The 19,014-nt window shown below is 34.8% G+C and overlaps 1 protein-coding gene across 2 annotated transcripts in view; it reads right to left on the bottom strand.

Moving 5' to 3' along the window:
• Positions 1 to 15,373: 15,373 nt before the first annotated feature.
• The window catches only part of LOC150097592 (uncharacterized), a 62,957-nt gene continuing 59,316 nt past the window's right edge, over positions 15,374 to 19,014 (bottom strand). For both annotated transcript variants that reach the window (XM_090407510.1, XM_090407511.1), the window contains exon 4: positions 15,374 to 15,579. In XM_090407510.1, coding sequence (XP_090263636.1) covers positions 15,463 to 15,579 — 117 coding nt within the window. In that variant the 3' untranslated portion in view covers positions 15,374 to 15,462. The remainder of the gene's footprint in view (positions 15,580 to 19,014) is intronic.

Raw genomic sequence — 19,014 nt, forward strand, 5'->3', positions numbered from 1 at the left:
TCCTTAGTCCTGAAGATATTTTCAGGCACAAACTTTGTTTGCTCACACTTGGATAAAGGATTAAACTAAATTTATTTTATACCTCCATATTTGAGTACTTCTGGTTGAATATCATCTACTCCAACTGCCCTTCCACATTACAGGTTTTTGATGGCTTTCTACCTTGAGTATTAATGCATACTCCTCCTGACTACATTCCTCTTGAATACTTTCTACCACCATTCTGTCACTTCTTGTTTCATTTAGCATTCTTTCAAAGTATTGCTCCATGATATTTAGAGAATATCTTCAGTTTACATAGCATCTTGATCATTATGATTTCTTTTACAATACTTATCTTCCATTTCTAAGTTTTTGCAATAGTGTCCAGAACATTTTACTGCCTTCCCAACATCTATATTCTTACCAAAGTCTTCTCATGAATTTTATTTAGTTACTTTCAACAAAGAGCTTCACTTCCTTACATTTTTGACTGTATTCTCTCAGAGTATATGCTGACTTACTTGCTAGGAACTTTCTATATGCTTTCTTCTTTTTCAAAGAAGAAAGGTGTGCCACCAATTATATCTGACAACTCCAGGGAGTCCAAAGACTCATTGAGGAAGAACACCTACTATACATCTCTCTGTCTCCACCACTCAATCCACCAATTGCAACTTCACCAACGCCATCTACTGCCTGCCACCACCACCACCACCAGTAATTCTACAGATAATCACAAACATCCATGTCCACGGCAGGATTCGAACCCACAGCCTTTTGGCTGGAGAGTGGATACACTAACTGCTCAGTCAACCAGGCTGGCAATATATATATATATATATATATATATATATATTAAATCTCCTTGGTATCTTTAACATATTTATACCCAAGGTAAAAATACTTTCTACATTTATATCTCCTCCAGAGATTTTTATTTAATAAGGTTAAAACACCTTATGGTAACTTGTTTTGGTGAAATACTTACAAGCTCTGTATTACTAAATCTTGGTATTTCTAGCCTAGCTCCCACTGATGAGACCTCAATAAAGGTCGAAACCGGTCTGGGTAGTGGCCCCTTGCCTTTAATACAAAACATCATACATCCCCTTCTTGGAGATGTGTTTTGGCATTAAGGGTAAATATTAAGATTAGTGATCGGAGCTTGTTCCACCTTTGCCACGAGTTGCCCTGATCTTGCACTACCTGTGGGATCAGTTAGACTTGCATCAATTGCAGGCGCAAACTTGACTTTTGGTCTGTTTGCTTACTTGGAAAATGGAGAAAAAACAGGTTTAAAATTGCTTGGTATCTTTAACATATTTATACCCAAGGTAAAAATACTTTCTACATATATATATATATATACTTGCATTCTGAGCCAGATAAAGATATTATTATACGACACCTACAAAGACTCATTGAGAGGGCACTTACTCTACAGTTCTCAGCTCCACCAACTGCAGTGAACTGCATCAGCTACATCAATACCACTACTGTCCACCACAACCAGTATTTTCACAGATAATCACAAATATCCATGCCCACAGCAGGATTCAAACCCACAGCCCAAGAGCCATTTATACCCCTGGCATCTCTTGAATCCATTACTATGTGCATACATCTGATTTGCTTAAAATCTATATGAAACACATTAAGGAAGAATAATAAAAACATCAAAATAAGGAACCATAAACTTCTTTCACTCTCCATACAGATGTCATCCCCTTAAATAAATCCTTTACAAGTCTTCAAGACTTCTTAACATTGCAACAAATCAGATATTAAAATCAGAAATAAAAACACCAAACCATGAAATATCTCAGAATAAGCAAAATCAACTGAGAGTCATGAACCTATCTTATAAGACTCAAATTGTAAAATTAAGATATTGCAATAAACAATGACACAGCCAATGAGATTTATTTCTTGTGTTTTCTCCATGTGAATTTATGGACATCTTTATGTTGGAACCTGGCTAATCCACATTCAAATCTATCAGCTATTATCACCTCTTCTCTTGCAAATATGCTGCAGGATTTCAGCAACTCAAACCCATCACTAAGTGTTACAAAAAGATTTTTACAGCAAACCCAATCCATATTATCTGCACTCTGATGCATAGGAAAAAAATCACCCCAGATTCGCTTACGATTATCGCTTGGAACGCCAACGGTATCAAAAACAAAGTGTTGGAAATCCAGGAATTCAATAATAGATATAACCCAGATATATTTCTAATCAATGAAACTCACCTGAGGCCTGCTGACAACCTAAAAATCAGAGGGTATCAGATTTACAGAAACGACAGACTTGGGTATAGAGGTGGAGGTACAGCCACCCTTATCAAAAACTATATAAACCCATCATTCAATAACCAACCCTACAACCACCAACCTCGAAATCACAGGCATTAATGTCCTCACAAACTCAACTGGAAACCTAAAAATTTTTGCTGCTTACATCAAAAACATTGTTGACCTCAGATCTGGATGCCATCCTTGGAGTAAAAGGACTGGTCATCATCGCTGGAGACTTCAATGCAAAACATCCTGCCTGGAACAGTAAATCTACCAACAAAAATGGCTGCATACTGTTTAACTACTCAAGTTCCAATTGCATAGCTGTGGCTGGTCCTTCAATACCAACTCATCTCAGTCCAATTGGCTCCTCCTACGTTCTAGATATAGTTGTCCTCCAAAATATCAAATTGCAGTACAACTTGGATTCACTTGACGAGTTAACCTCTGACCACAACCCTATTCTGCTCCAATTAGGCAATCAGAAGGGATTGTCCCCCCCCCACTCACACCTTTGGAAAAATTATCCAATGTGCTCCCAAACTACTTTGGTCCTGTTCCTCATATTAACTCTAAAGAAGAAATTGATTCTGCAGTCAATAAATTTACTCAACAAATCAATGCAGCCTTATCATCTATCACCTCAAATATGCCTACTTCTAAGCTAAAAGACTTCCAGAAGATATTATGAACTTAATCAGAAAAAAATAAGGCAAGATAAAGATACTTTAATACCAGGGCTCCCCAGGATAAAAAGTTACTCAACCAGTTGAATAATGCAGTGAGAGATGCACTGAAGGCCCACAGAAACAAACTATGAGAAGATAAATTAGCTTCCATTTCACCCGGTGATCAAACCGTTTGGAAACTGTTAAGATAAGAAATATCAAAAATAAAAATAAAAATCTTCCTCCTCTCAAATCGGATTTAGGCATAGTTCACTCAGATGCTGAAAAAGCCGAAACTGTAGTCAAAAACTTAAGAAAAGCAGTGCAACCCTTCATATGATAACCTGAATTTCAATCATATTTATAAAATCCACCTGCACATCAGATACATACTAAAGCAGTGTGATACTTGTACCAGCCAACTCGCACCTAGTTTTCCAGCCGAAATCTACGACATCATACAAAATTTAAAAAATAAAAAAGCTCCTGGACCTGACGGCATCCCTAATAAAGTTATTATACTGCTACCCTGAAAGGCCATTGTACATCTTACAACAATAATAAATGCCATGCTTAGATTTAAATATACACTTTCCCTATGCTTGGAAGTTGGCAGATCTGGTCCCTATTTATAAGCCTGGTAAAGACCCACAGCTGCCGCAAAGTTATCGCCCCATCAGTCTGATTTCCAATTTGGGCAAAATCGCTGAAAAAGTCATCCTCTCAAAAATTCAAGTTTCTGTAAACAAGCTAAATATCCTACCTATAGAGCAGTTTGGTTTTTGCAAACTCCACAGCACTACTCAACAGATCCATAGATTAGTTGAATAGTCTATGGATCTGTTGAGTTGTTGTTGACATTACCACCTGTTGAGTAGTGTTGACATTACCACCAGCTTCAACTGGCATCAATACACCGGAGCAGTCTTTCTTGACTTAGAAAAAGCCTTCGACAAATTATGGCACCTTGGACTCCTATACAAGCTGATTTTAGCTGGCATTCCATTGAATCTGATCCACCTCATTAAGTCCTTTCTTTCTGGAAGACGCATGCAAGTTAAACTAAATGGAGCAGTATCTACCCAGCGGCAGATCTTGGCTGGAGTGCCTCAAGGATCCCTCCTGGCGCCGATACCTTTCTCGATTTACATGGCGGACATCCGCATAACCTGATGTCATCTATTATTGCTCTCTCTGCTGATGATACAGCAAAACTGGCCAGATCTCTTAAATCGCATCTTGTTACAAAGAAACTACAAGATAACCTGCTGAAACTGGAACACTGGTTCTCCATTTGGAGACTGCAAGTAAACACTCAAAAAAGCAGTGCTCTTCTGTTCACAAAAAATTCAACATCTCGCAAAGAAGACATCTTTCTATTTAACATCAGGATTCCCTGGAAAACAGAAGCCAAATATCTCGGCGTACTGCTAGATAGAAAACTAACCTTCAGCCCACATACAAAATCATTATGTGCAAGGCAGCAAGGTATCACTCAGCTCTATCCTCTTATCAATAGGAACAGCAAACTAGATATTAAAATCAAATTGCTCCTCTACCAGTTGATGATTCGTCCCATTATCACTTATGCATCCCCCGCCTGGAGCCATACTTCAAGCTCAAATATCCTTAGACTGCAAAACAAATGCTTACTTACGCATGATCTTAAATGCACCATGGTACATTAGAAATGTTCAACTTCGAGACATAAATATCCCTTATATCTACTCTTTCCTGCAATCTCTCGCAGTAAAGTACTTCTCAAAATCGTCCTCACATCCAAATGAATTAGTCCAACAAGCAGCAAATTATGCTGAATCAGAATTATGCAAATATAGATGACCTAAGGCCATCCTAGTTCCCTTTCAAGATCTATAACTTGTCCAACTTGGGCTGAGCACATAGCTCATAAATTTTTCCCTACACAGTAACCTATCAGATAGCAGGGATTAAAAGCATTATGCTTCACCCTTATAGACAGTAACATTCTGCGAACATGGGTGTTAGTAATAAGTCTGTGTCCTGAACAGAAATCCAGCAAGTATTTAACATTATTATTAGCACCAGTCTGGTTGGCTGATTGGTTAGCATATCCACTCTCCAACCAACAAATCACAGGTGTGACTGCATGGGCATGGATGTTTGTAAATGCCTTTAAATGGGAGATGAATTTTATCATCCAGTGTGAGATTATTGGAGACCCAAAGTGGCTTAAAAAAGTTCCATGTTTGGTCTCTAGAGCAGGGTTTCTGGATCTAGTAGAAAAATAAATAAAAAATACCAAAATTCATTTAAAAAAAAAAGCATTACTCTCCTCTAAATGTTCCTCAAACATTTCTATATATGTGTTATTTAATTCCTATTCTGCTGTTTAGATCTTCAACAAGAGTGAACTTTTTTTTTTTTTATTCCTCCATCTCTTCAGTGGGATCATAGGTACAAATAAGTCTCATTGTCGAATTCTCCATTTTTATGTTTGCTTGCATCACTCTACTTGGAATTGCCTGTGTCGTTCAAGAAGATTATGTTTGTATTTTGTGTTAAATGCTATAGCTATTCCTTTCTGTCATTATTATGACTAATATGTAATATCTTGCTATTTAGAAGAATCTCACTTCTTCTTTGTTTTGTAACACCAGTTATGTAATGTGGTACTACTCTAATGTTTCTGCTGGTTCCACTTATCCATCAGTTCATATACTTAAGGAGTCTATCTTGAAATCTGCTGAATTCAAGATAGACTCCATTGTGTCTGCTGCAAATAGCTAACCTTTTACTGTTTGTCCTGGTTCTCTGACTTTACATTTTGACTAATATGTAATATCTTATTTAGAAGAATCTCACTTCTTCTTTGTTTTGTAACACCAGTTATGTAATGTGGTACTACTCTAATGTTTCTGCTGGTTCCACTCAAAATAGCTTTTACTGTTTGTCCTGGTTCTCTGATGAAAACAATCAGGCTTCATTTAACCAGGCAATACCTCAGCTGACATGACATTTCATATCGTCATTGTCTTATTTAGTTTAAGCAAATACAGAATACAATCTGGTCAGCCAAACTGCATATTGCTAGCTCATCCTCATTTGTTCATTGTCCAAGTATATACCTATTATTGGGGTACACCTCCAGAAAGTGAGAATTTGACATTAAGTCAGAAGCTCTTGTTGGTTCTCTGCATTACTTAAGGCTATATAGAAGTCGCATCCCTAGCTTTGACATTTAAGTGATCCTAAACAAATAGCATGTTTTTAAATTTATATGCCAGGATATATATCTTGCTAAGGTAGGAGAAAAAAATTATATGTATATATATATATATTACTTTTTTAAATAGTCAGTAACCAAACGAAATACAGTAAGTTTGAAATGATTTTGCATTTAAATTGGTGAAACACTTAGTAGTATCCAGTAAAGTATGTAATTAATTGCCAGACTAACATTTCTTGATGTTAGTGTTTATCTTGTATAAATGTTAATATCAAGATATTACGAGCATCAGCAGTTTTTTTTATTATTACTCCCACATACAAAAGGTTGCAGAATGAACCTATGGCAAACTGATACTGTGTACAAGCAGGGATGAAGAAAGAAGAATGCTGCTGATGTTCTTTATGAATACTGAAAGTTGTAGTCACTGGGGAATAATTCTTGGGGAGGGCATTCTAGAGAACAAATGTAGAAGTAGCTCGTTTGGTGAGATAATAGCTGAATTGTAAATGGCTGTTAGACAAGTGTTGTTTGTGTTAATGTAGGTTTAGCAGAGATAGGGAGAATGATGGATGCCAGATTATTTTCAAACGCATACTATTTTAAGTTCTGTATTAAATACTATGCCATCCCAACCTTCAAAAAATTCAGGTATATCTAATTAGTACTCTAATATAATAAATTTTAATCAGTAACACTATTAATTTTTAGTGTATAGGTTGGAATACAGGGGAAGCTCCATTATCATAAAAGACTTGCTATTTTCAGTTGATTTAGAAAAAATTTGTGTTTTAAAACCATTAAAGGTGACTAGATTATCATCACCCCCCTCGTTTATAGGGGTGGTATAGTAAATCGATAAGTAAATTCACCGTAGTGAATTGCCGTTACCAGCAGTTGATATCAGACTCCACATCCCAAAATTGCACATTTGCTAAATGCAAATATATTTATTTTTCATTTGTACTATTCACAATGTAAGTTATATCAGTATTTCATGGTAATAAGTATGAGAGATAATAATAATGATGAAAATGGTGAAGCATTAACAAACTGGGCTGAGCAAAATAATCTTGGCTTAATACTTGATGCAAAGGAACCTTTAAGGCTGCAGCATGGAAGAGGGAATACAACCCAGACCTCTGCTTTGTTACCCAAAATTTGCAAAATCAACTGATAAACACAAGACAAGTCCTTGAAGATTTTCCACACAGCCAACATCGCCCAGTATTGGTAGAAGTAGGAATACAAATACCAATAATACGGTCTATTCCACGACCAAGATGGAATTTTAGAAAAGCGAACTGGCAGGATTTTTCACAAGAACTGGATAAAATAGTAAGATGGATACCTCCTGTAAGTGAAAACTACAACAGATTAATTGTAGCAGTCATATCAACAGCGAATTAAGCAAAATAAGAGTGGCCATGATTCCGAGTCAATGAGAAGATTATGCAGGAGAAGTGGTGTGCAGTTTATTGATGTATGGAGTGAATTTGATGGAGGAAAGGACTTATATGTGCCTGAAAGACTACATTTAAATGGTTTTGGAGTTAGATGTTTGGAGAAAGTGTTGTTTAGAGAGAGAGAGTTTGGAAGTGCAAAAGCAGGGAAACTAGAGATATTAGGGAGGATGCAATCAAGCACAGGTCTGGCCATCTCTTGTGATAAACGAGCATGTGTACAAAAATGATTATGCAATACTGAACGTCATTTCACAGGTTTCTAAATTGAACGGGTTGGTAATGACATTACACAAGAGTAATTGTGGGTGCAAGGAAATGTTGAAATGTATGCACATGAATGCAAGAAGTATCAGGAATAAGGAAGAGGAGTTTTTGGCATTGGTCAGCTCAACTTGGCCAGATATTATAGGCATCACTGAGACCTGGTTGACAGAAAATTATATAGTTACAAGGATGAAATATAAAGGGTACTGTATTTTAAGGGAGGATAGAGGGAATAGGACAGGAAGTGGGGATATTGCTGATGATAGCTGAAGAATTACAACCAACAAAATTAGAAGTTAAAGAGGATTTTAGGTTTGGGGGAGATGGTTCGTTCGAGGCTGTCTGGTGTGAGATAGAGATCAATAGGACAAAATATATTTTACTGGATGCTGCTGTAGACCGGGGAGGGGGGGGGGTCCAGAGGAAATGTAGATGCCATGTATGCAGGCCGAACAATTATTATGGCAGACTATGGAAACTTAGATTGGAGGGAAGAAAAGGGAAATGGCAAGATGGAAGTGGAAATTATACACTTGCTAAGGGATAATTACATGTTATAGAGGGGGACAAGGGGTTTTAGAGTGTTGGATCTGATAACAGCATCAGAAGATATATCCATAACCAAGATAGACACTTTGCCTCCAATTGAGGAAAGTGACCATGCAGTCTTGTTCTGGGAAGTTGCAAAACATGTGGAATTCTCTGTCAAAAAAGAGTTTATGTTCAACTATAAAGCTGGTAATTATGACAGACTTAAAAGTCATCTTGGAGCAGTGCCATGGCTTGAGAAGCTACAAGGAGAGAATGTCAGTAGTGCATGAGAAGTAGTCAACGATTGTTTGAGAGAAGCAGTATCAGACTGCATATCCAAGTTGAGGATAAACCAAGTGGGAATAGATTCATTCATCATCCGACTCTCTCTGGTCGCCGACTCTTATGGCTTGCAATCCCCCTCCCTCATCTCTATATCCCTTGCTTTCATGTCTTTCTGCAATTTCCTCTCTTCCACTGTTTCATCTATTCTATTATCTTTCTCTCTCTCTCTCTCTCTTGTTCTCTGATGCTGTTCTCTTACACATACTCTTGTACCTCACTAGCCAATCTCTCTATCCTCCCAAGATCTGCATTCACTCTGCTCAACTATCTTCATTCCTTCCATCTTTCTCAGCAGTTCTATTTCTTTCTCTCTCTAAATATTCTGCTTTCAATTGCCATTCATACACAAAATCATGGCCATAAGACAAACCATCTCTGTCCACTAAACTACCCAAGGCTAAATCTATATGCAGGCCTTGAACACTCTCCAGCACACTACTGGCATCTACAAACTGAAAATTACCTATATTCGAAGCATTATCTCCGCCGCCAAATCCTGAGATCGAAACATTCATGTCTCTCAGCACCTCTCACTGCCTGAATTTCATTGCACAAATACATTCCCATCTCACAGCTGCCACATTCTTAAACAATGGGACGTATATATACTGCATGCATAGCAAGCTACAAAATCTTCAACTAGGTTACAATTAACATAGTCTTTAAATGGGGAAGGGCCATAAGACAAACTTTAAATGGCCATAAGACAAACCATCTCTGTCCACTAAACTACCCAAGGCTAAATCTATATGTGGGCCTTGAACACTCTCTCCAGCACACTACTGGCATCTACAAACTGAAAATTACCTATTTACTGAAACTGGCAGCTGCAATGCTGAATATAATTGCTACACATGGATACAATACTGAGATTGTAAAGTCTAAATACCAAAACTAAACTAAATACCAAACAAATGTGCACAATGATATAAAACAAATCATCAATTCAAATAATGCAAACTTAAATAACAGTATTGTCATGAAATAAACACAATAACATCTTTCCTTTAATTTGTATATCAATGACATAGGGAAAGATTTAAAGGGAATATTCAGTTGTTTGCCAATGATGCAAAACTGGGGGAGAGCAATAGTTGATTAAGGTGATATCCTGCAGGATGATGTAAATAAATTGGCATTGTGGGCAAAGGATAATGATTGTCAATTTAATGTTGCAAAATGTAAGGTTATGCACCTTGTGGTTGCATAAGGTATATCATATTCATGGTATTGGATTGCAGGAAATTAATGGGGCTAGAGACATGGGGATATTGGTGGCCAAAGAGTTGAAGTTCAGAGTGCATATTGCAAAAGTTGATAAAATAGCTCAAAGGATTACTTGGATGTTGAAAAACATGCTAGCAAGTAAAGATAAGGAAGTCATCCCTCTTTATAAGGCTATGATTCGGCTACATTTTGACTACTGCACACAGATTTGGTCACCTGGATTTCTTGTGGACCAGGTGGTAGAGAGGATGCAGAGATGAGTGACCAAGATGGTGACAGGTCTGTGGAATAAACCTACGATCTTTGTGGGTTACAAAGTTTAGTTGATAGGCAGAAAAGATGGGACATGAAAGAAACTTTAAAGATATTAAAGTTCTCTTAGTTCTCTGTCATATCAATATATGACAGAGAACTAAGGGCCATCCATGGAAGTTGTGTAAGAGTGTGGTTAGTAAGGGGTGTGTGGACCAGATTTTTTGCATTGAGAGTGGTGAGTGAGTGGAATGGATTGCCAGAATTGGTTGCGAGTTCCCTGATGGTGAATGGGTTCAAGGAGAGTTATGATCGGATTTGTGTATATAATGGTTAATTTGGGTCTCCCAAGATGAGTCTCCATTATCCATGGAGATGCCGTAAAATAATAATCCCTTTCAATATATTAAAAAAAAATGCCACACTTTATTTTTACACATATTGCAAAATGACTAATTATTATCTAGCACTTCAATGGAGTTGCATTGACTCATAATAGGAGGCTATTTCACATACTAAATACATTTTATCTTTTCATTACGTCTTCTCTAGCCGTTTTGTGGGATGTAAAAAGTTCAAGTTTCTAAGAAAAAACTTTACTATCTCTATGAGAACGGCTAACCTACCTTCGATCAAATAATCCCATATATAAATGCAATTTGGTTTAAAATTGTTAACTATAAATATAGCACACTATAACACAGAGAGTCAGAGAAACTAAATTATGTCCATTATAAAAATTATAACCAGCAGGCTAGAATAGTCACAACTATTGTGCAAAAAGAAAAGTCTGAATATGAAAAGAAACTGGCTCTGCATGCTATAGACAACCCACAAGAATTCTATCAATATCGGAATTACAACTGAGTAGCTCTTCTAAACTGCAACAGGTTTTGTTTATGTGCCTCTCACCCATGAAAGGTGATAAACCTATAGTACATTAATACTATGGATGGACTGAATACTTCTATGTATTTTTTATGTGGTCTGGAAACCCTGCTCTAAAAACAAACTTCTTGAGGCCATTTCATGTTTCCAGTAAGTTGAGCAGTGTTTTCACATTGGATGATGAAATTTGTTTACTACCTTAAGGCAATCACAAACATCCTTAACCATGGCAGGATATAACCTACTGTCTGCTGGTTGGAGACCATGTATGTTAACAATCAGCTTATGAATTGTAGTAGTGGTTTTGATGACTTTTTTTTTTTGATTGATTTGTTAAATGCCATTATTCTTTTATAGTATATTTAAGAGCAATTATTATTACATGACACCTCCAAGGAGTCCAAAGACTCATTGAGGGAGGGCACCTACTCTACAGCTCTTGGTCTCCACCACTCAATCCACCAACTACAGTGAACTGCATCATCTACATCAATGCCATCTACTGCCTGCCACCACCACCACTAGCATTTTCACAGAAATCACAAACATCCATGCCCATGGCAGGATTCGAGCCCACAGCCTTTTGGCTGGAGAGTGGATATGCTAACCACTTGGCCAACCAGGTTGGCAATTATGACAAGATTTAAGAGGAAGCAATTTAGATGCAAAATCTAGATACATGCTACTTGGCAGCAAGAAATGAGCCCAAGAGCCATTTATGACCCCTGGCATTGAGGCCTAGCATCTCTATTACATCCATTACTATGTGCATACATCTGTTTTGCTTAAAATCTATATGGAAACACATTAAGGAAGAAGAATAAACCCGAGATCAAAATAAGGAACCATAAACTTCTTTCACTCTCCATACAGATGTCATCCCCTTAAATAAATCCCTTATTAATAAGTCTTCAAGACTTATTAACACTGCAACAAATCAGATATTAAAATCAGAAATAAAAACACCAAACCATGAAAATATTTCAGAATGAGCAAAATCAACTGAGACTGAGAGTCATGAACCTCTTATATTACTCAAATTGTAATTACTTATAACATCAAAGTAGATAGCACTTGTTTAGTCTATAATTTTTAGGGAAGGCTTGATGGAGCGCATCAGATTAATAAATTTACTATAACAGAAATTAGCCAAAAAAAAAAATTAGTTGTAGTTAAAGACAATATTAATTTTAATATATTAATCTAAAGTTGGGTTGAAATAAAATATGCACTTGATGTAAGACTGCAGATCACATGTGAGAATTCCAAAGAAAATCAGGTGAATGAATGCATAGCATCAATTGGCAGAATGCTAAAAAGTGGATAAAAGATAGTAGAAAGGAACTTGGAATTATCAATATAGACTGATACAATTAGCACTGTTGTAGAAAACATTTGTAAAAGATGATCTGTTAGATAATAGACCTAACAGAGATATCTGTTAGTGACCTAAAAACAACAAACCAATTTTGAAAAAAAAAAAAAAAAAAAAATGTTGACAGAAAACTAATGAAATTTTGTGTTGGGATAAAATAACAGAAAATGATAAATAGTTTTAAGATTATGAATTTAGTCTTGAATGTTTTATAAAATCCACAAAATAAGAAATTTACAACATCTATTATTTAAAACCATTTATTTTCTTTTTCCCCACTCGGCAAACAAGCTTGTCTCTTCAAAAACCAAAATATTCTTTCACTTATAAAATCTTTATGCCCTTTTAATTTCAAAATAATTATTTATATTGCACCTAGTAACTTTCTTGGAACTGTATTTCTGTGATATCCTATATTTAAATGATCTAGGATAACTGTTGTACTGGATTTCTGCAAATGGTCTATAAAGCCCACACATTAAGCATAAAAATTATAAAGCAAACCTGTTATCTTATATAATAAAGGCTTAACTTCAGAATTATAAAATCTCAAACTATTTTAATATAAAAGAACAATACCATACTATAAAGTTTCAAATATAAAATACTTAATAACAAATGAGCACAATTATCTTTGATTGTTACATCTGAAAATTCAAATTCAACACACACAAGTCATGACAATCCATGATTTCAAAAGTGGTTCATTTCATCAGTAAATAGGCTGAAATTAACTTTCATATTTCTTAAAAGACATACATATATAGCATTTAAAAACAAATATTAACAGTAGAAAACCATATAAAATTTAAAATAAAATCTTTAACAGGGAGTTTTCCAAAAAATAAATATCTCAATAAAACTATATAAAAGTGATGCTTAGAGCATGCATATCGTAACATGAGTGTCATACAAAAATCATATAACACACAGTGACTAGTTTTTATATTTACAGTATACATATATTCAAAATACAATAACAAACATAACCAATAGAGACAAAAAAGTATTCCAATGATATAAAAGAACACACACATTCATAATTGATTTTTTATTTTAAAATTACATTACCGAAATTTTGAATCTGCATTTATAATACCCATCTTTGGATAAACAAAAGGCATTGGTCAATGTGTTTTTTATTTCACTTCTTCAAGAGCAGTTGAATGCATACATACATATGCTGTGATTTTTTTGGATTTTGTAAAAGCATTTGACGTCTGCCATACAAATTCATATTTAAGCTTCAAGAAATAAATATCAGGCTAGTGGATTAGTGGGACGTAGCTGTCTGACAGATATCAAAGAATTGTGTATGGATGGCAGGAGGTAGGGAGGGAAGCAGTATCGTGGAAAAAGGGAGGTTACAAGAGGAATCTAAGAACTTAGTACTAGTCAGGACTATTACTGCCCATCCTTTATGTATTGAAGGGAAATATTCAGTTATCTGTGAAGGAAATGAAACTGGGAAGAGTTATCTGTAATGGTGGTGATGTTATAAAGGAGTGTATAAAGTGTTCATCATGTGCAAATAAATAAACAAATATCTCTTTACACACTATTTACATTAACGTATTATTTTTGCTATGTATTCATCAGAAATTTTTACCATAGCAACATTTTTTCGGCCAATATTTATTTTTTATATAACTATAACTGCTTAATTATTCTCTAGAATACCTAGGTATTTCATAAATTACTTAGATAAAGTATGAAATAAAATTATTTTTTTCATATAAAGTGACCCATTATTCTACAGAATACCTTTATTTTATAGAATAACTGAATTATACACTATAATGGCAACTCATATAAATACACACACATATGAATATGTTCTTCATACTGTAAATTATAATTTTTTTGCTTGTTGTTAATTATCTGGTTGCTAGCTGTTTTAAAGATTCACATTCTTATAATTAGTCCATTAATAAGAATTTACACTGATAAGATATTGATATCCAAGCTGAGATTTTGTGTTTTTTTAATAATTTATTTTAACCATCACACCACTTAATTAGGATTAAAGAAAAGAACTTAACATATACACTATCACTTTCAAAATTCTGGTTTCTAGTTTCATGGCTTAATAAAACTTCCAAGAAAGGAAGCCAAAATTTTGAGATCCTTGCTTCCAAATTCAGATTTTACATTTATCCATTTACAGAATTTAATGTTAACATTATAGGAATATCACTTTAATCTTTTTTTTTCATCAAAAATAATTCCACATTTAACTTATTAGAATGTGTATTGTGCTAAAATGCCTGAGTCACCTCAAATTGAACAAAATACATATATTTCCTTATTTTAAGGAAGACATAATAAGCAATTCATATTATTCTGCTTTATGCTGGCAAGATTTAGATAAATGCTGTTACTATTCTAAAGTTTTATTATTACACTGACTAGTTGATTCTCTTCTATACACAAACATAACTGGTAACTCTTTGGATAATTTCTCAATAATTCAAATTGATTTAATTTAAAGTTAATAATTTACAACTCCTTGATTAAAAATGAACTGAAATTTATTGTATTGTGTTTGTGTGTGAATAAACAAATATTTAAATTAAATATAAAAAATACATAGTTAGTTGCATGTACTGCATTAATTATCCCAGTTTTTTCTTTTTTGTTGTATTATGTTCAGATTGTTTATATTAAAGTAATTATATTATAATAATTCTAAATAAAATATGCAAATAAGTGTACATTTACATGTGCTTGAAAGTTTAAACGTTTTAAGCTCTAAATTAAAATATAAACATTACCAGCTAAGATGCCAAGTACTATCAGTGTAAATGCATTATATATATATATATATATATATATATATATATATATATACTGTCATATATGCTCAAAGCTGCAACTATAAATTTATGATTTTTTCCTCTCTCACAAGAGCACTACCACAACATACACAAATACTAAAAATCCTTTTTCATATGTACTACTGAATTTTCTCCACAAACAGTGATATTTGCTTTTCCACTTCATCCTGAATTTCTTTTTCAGTAGCATGTGGATGGCTGCTAACAAATTCTGCAATAGCCAAAATAGTTTCCATCTATAAATTAAATACAAATGAATTACTATCAATGATGTGCAAAATTTAATTAAGCTGACATGAATTTGTTTTATTTTTACTGGTTATTTACTCAATAAAAAATAAATAAAAGGGATTGTATAAAATTTATTAAACTGTGATCTCTGAATTATCCAATTTTTGGAGAACAGAATCTTCAATTAACCAACCCCTTTAATGAATAAGTGTATCAACTGACTTCTGGTACAACACTATGTAATAATTGTACCTTCAATTATCTGATCAGCAACCTGATTTCCTGCTGCAGTAAGATAACTGAAAGATTACTGTATTATATTATATTGTATATTACAGTGATCTCTTAATCATCAGATCATGTGGGAAAATAAGTATGCTAGCCAGCTGACTGAATATATGATTATTATTATTACAGGCATCTTCTTGCACTCTGAAAATTCAAGGGAAGCCCACATTAATGCTATTCACACAATTCCTATCATACCTCTTCTTAACTACATATGTACCAGATAGATGATTAAACTCATTCACTGACAAAGCACTTGCAACTCTCTATGATAACCCATTCTAGACATCACCACTCTTCAAGAAAAAATTCTAATCCTCACATCCTTGCTAACCGTACTCTTATGCAGTTTCCAGAGGTGATCCTTGTTCTCTTCCTTTCTGTCATGTATTGAAATTTCTTCTGTATCTATTCTATAACTCCTTGTAACCTTTCTATCAAATCCTTTCTTTTCTGATTATTAATCAAATTTGTACCTCAAAAATTCCAATCTATCTTTTGTAGTGAGCATCCTATAGACCTGCCATCTTGGCAGTCACCTCAGGATCCTTTCCACCACTGACTCCTAAGAAATGGCAAAAATTATCAGCTAGAGTAGGGAGTTATGGTGTCTGTGGGATGGCTTCAGAGAAAGTGAGATTGTTGTTCATATGTAATATGAGGAATTAAGGGAGCCAAGTTTGTTGCATTGACCTGAGTCAGTATGTCCAAAGATAACTGATGTAAGTGAAACTTGATTGTCTGAGGATGATGTACTGTCAGGAAGAGAAATATGAGGATAGGAGAGTGAAAAGAGGAGGAGGAAGTACTGTATCCACTTTGAGTGAAAATGATAATACATTTCAAGTTGAAAATGATAGTATGGTACATGTGATGATTTTGAACTTCTTCAGTGTGAAGTTGAAATTAACAGAACAGTATATGCAATAGGATGTTTGCTATAGACCAGAGAATGTAGAGAGCACTGATTCTGAAATGTTTATAAGAAAATTGATTGGGCATGTAAAAAGAAGGTGATCCTAATGAGAGGTTTTAATTACATGAATGTACTGGAAGGAGGAGATGGTGCACAAAGAGAGTAAATTTAAATTTCTGAGGGATAACTATCTTAAGCAGCATGTTGTGATGCTATGATGAAAATAACTCAAGATTTTAGTGTTGGATTTAGCAATATTCTCATAGGATGTGGTTGTTAATGAGGTTTCAACACTGATGCTAGTTTGGTGAAACGGGAAAAGGTTACACATATCAGAAAGGGATATATATATACATCTTTTCTGCACATGTTGATAAGCTTTGCAGAAAATACATTGACAGTACATGGGGAAATGATAAGACAGTATCTAACACAAGCAGTGCATAACTGAATACCAAATAAATTAGAGTTCAAAGAATAAATAGGGTGAGAGTGAAATAGGTGCAACCTTATTAAGTAGGAGATCATGTGGAAGGGATATCATGAAAATAAGAGAGAGAGAAGTTATTAAATAATATAAAGCACAGGCCAGAAAAGTAAAGAGTATTGTGCAGAAAACTAAATCAAAGTATGAAAAGAAATTGGCTATACAGGCTAAAGGCAATCCAAAAGAATTTTATCATTACGCCACAAGTAAAAAACATAATGAATTTGGAAGAATAACGTTACTGAATTCAGATGGCACTCTAATGTCAGGTGCTAATGAAATTGTGTTAATGAGTGTTTACTTTGCTAATAATATAAAGCACAGGTGTGTGTAACATGGTGCACAGTGCTACTACTATCTTGGCATGAAAATAAGGTTGAAGAGTTGTTGCATTACCTGCATAAGAATTCAGCAATAGGAACAGGTGGAATATCTACACATATGCTAACAAGTTGGCTAGGCCTTTGACATGTTTGTATAACTTGAGGTCTCAGCTCAGAAAAGATACCACAGGAATGGAAAGCATGCATGATAGTTCCATTGTACAATGGTGATGCAAAATTCAATATATCTAACTACCAACATATCAGTATCTCTGGAGTGGTGGTGAAAATTTTAGAGAAGTTGGTAAAAATTTGCATATAGAAATGGGTAGACAGACAAGCTATACTCTACAAAGAACAGCATGAGTTAACTAAAGGGAAGTCATGTTTCAGGAATTTGTTCATATTTTATAGCAATGTGATAGCCGGGTTGGATAAAGGGAATGGATACACTATGATACTGTTGGATTTTGCTAAAAAATATGATAGGATACTCCATGAAAGTTTGTTGCATAATCAGGAGAATATGGTTTTGGAATATAAACTCTTGACTTGGATAAGTGGATAGTTGACAGACAGGTATCAAAAAGTGGGTCTGAATCTACCAGATTTAAGGTGACCAGTGGTGTACCCCAGGGTTCAGTCTTTGGACCATTGCTGTTCAATCTATACATTATCATTAGGAAGGATCTAATGGGAGATGTTCATTTGTTCACTGATGATGCCAAGATAGGTAGGGTAATCAGCGATGCAACTGATATCCAGCACTTACAAAATGATTTGAAGAGGCTGGAAATCTAGGCAAATTAAAATGGCTATCAATTTAATGTTATTAAGTGTAAAATTATACACTTTGTCATAATGCCATTTCCAATGACATATTATATTAACAAGTTATGCTACATGAAATTGATGAGGCTAGGATCTTGATGTAATGGTGGGTAGAAATTTAAGTTCAAAGGTCACATAGCAAAAATTGCATTTACAACTCAGAGAATAATTGCAATGTTGAAGTGAACCTTGACATGTAAGGATGAGGAAGCCATTTCGCTTCTTTACAAGGCCTTGATAAGACTACACCTGGATTGCTGTGCATAGATTTGGTCTCCTGGGTTCCTTTCCACAACTTCATCAAGGAGATGAAGTTGTGGAAAGGGTGCAAAGAAGAGTTACAAAGATTATGTTGAGATTATGAATTTAGATTATGAGGGCAGATTCTGAGTATGTGGACTACAGACTCTGGTTAACATGGGGTGATATGATAGAGGTCTATAAACTTCTGAATGGTGTTATAAGATATTATTATGTGACACCTCCAGGGAGTCCAAAGACTCATCGAGGAAGCGCACTTACCCTACAACTCTGTCTCCACCATTCAAATCCACCGACTACAATGAACCTGAACTACCATTATTATCTACACCAA

Source organism: Typopeltis vanoorti, chromosome 17, assembly GCF_054136105.1.
Source record: "Typopeltis vanoorti isolate ZY-2024b chromosome 17, IOZ_Tvanoo_1.0, whole genome shotgun sequence".
NCBI classification, from domain to species: Eukaryota; Metazoa; Arthropoda; class Arachnida; order Uropygi; family Thelyphonidae; genus Typopeltis; species Typopeltis vanoorti.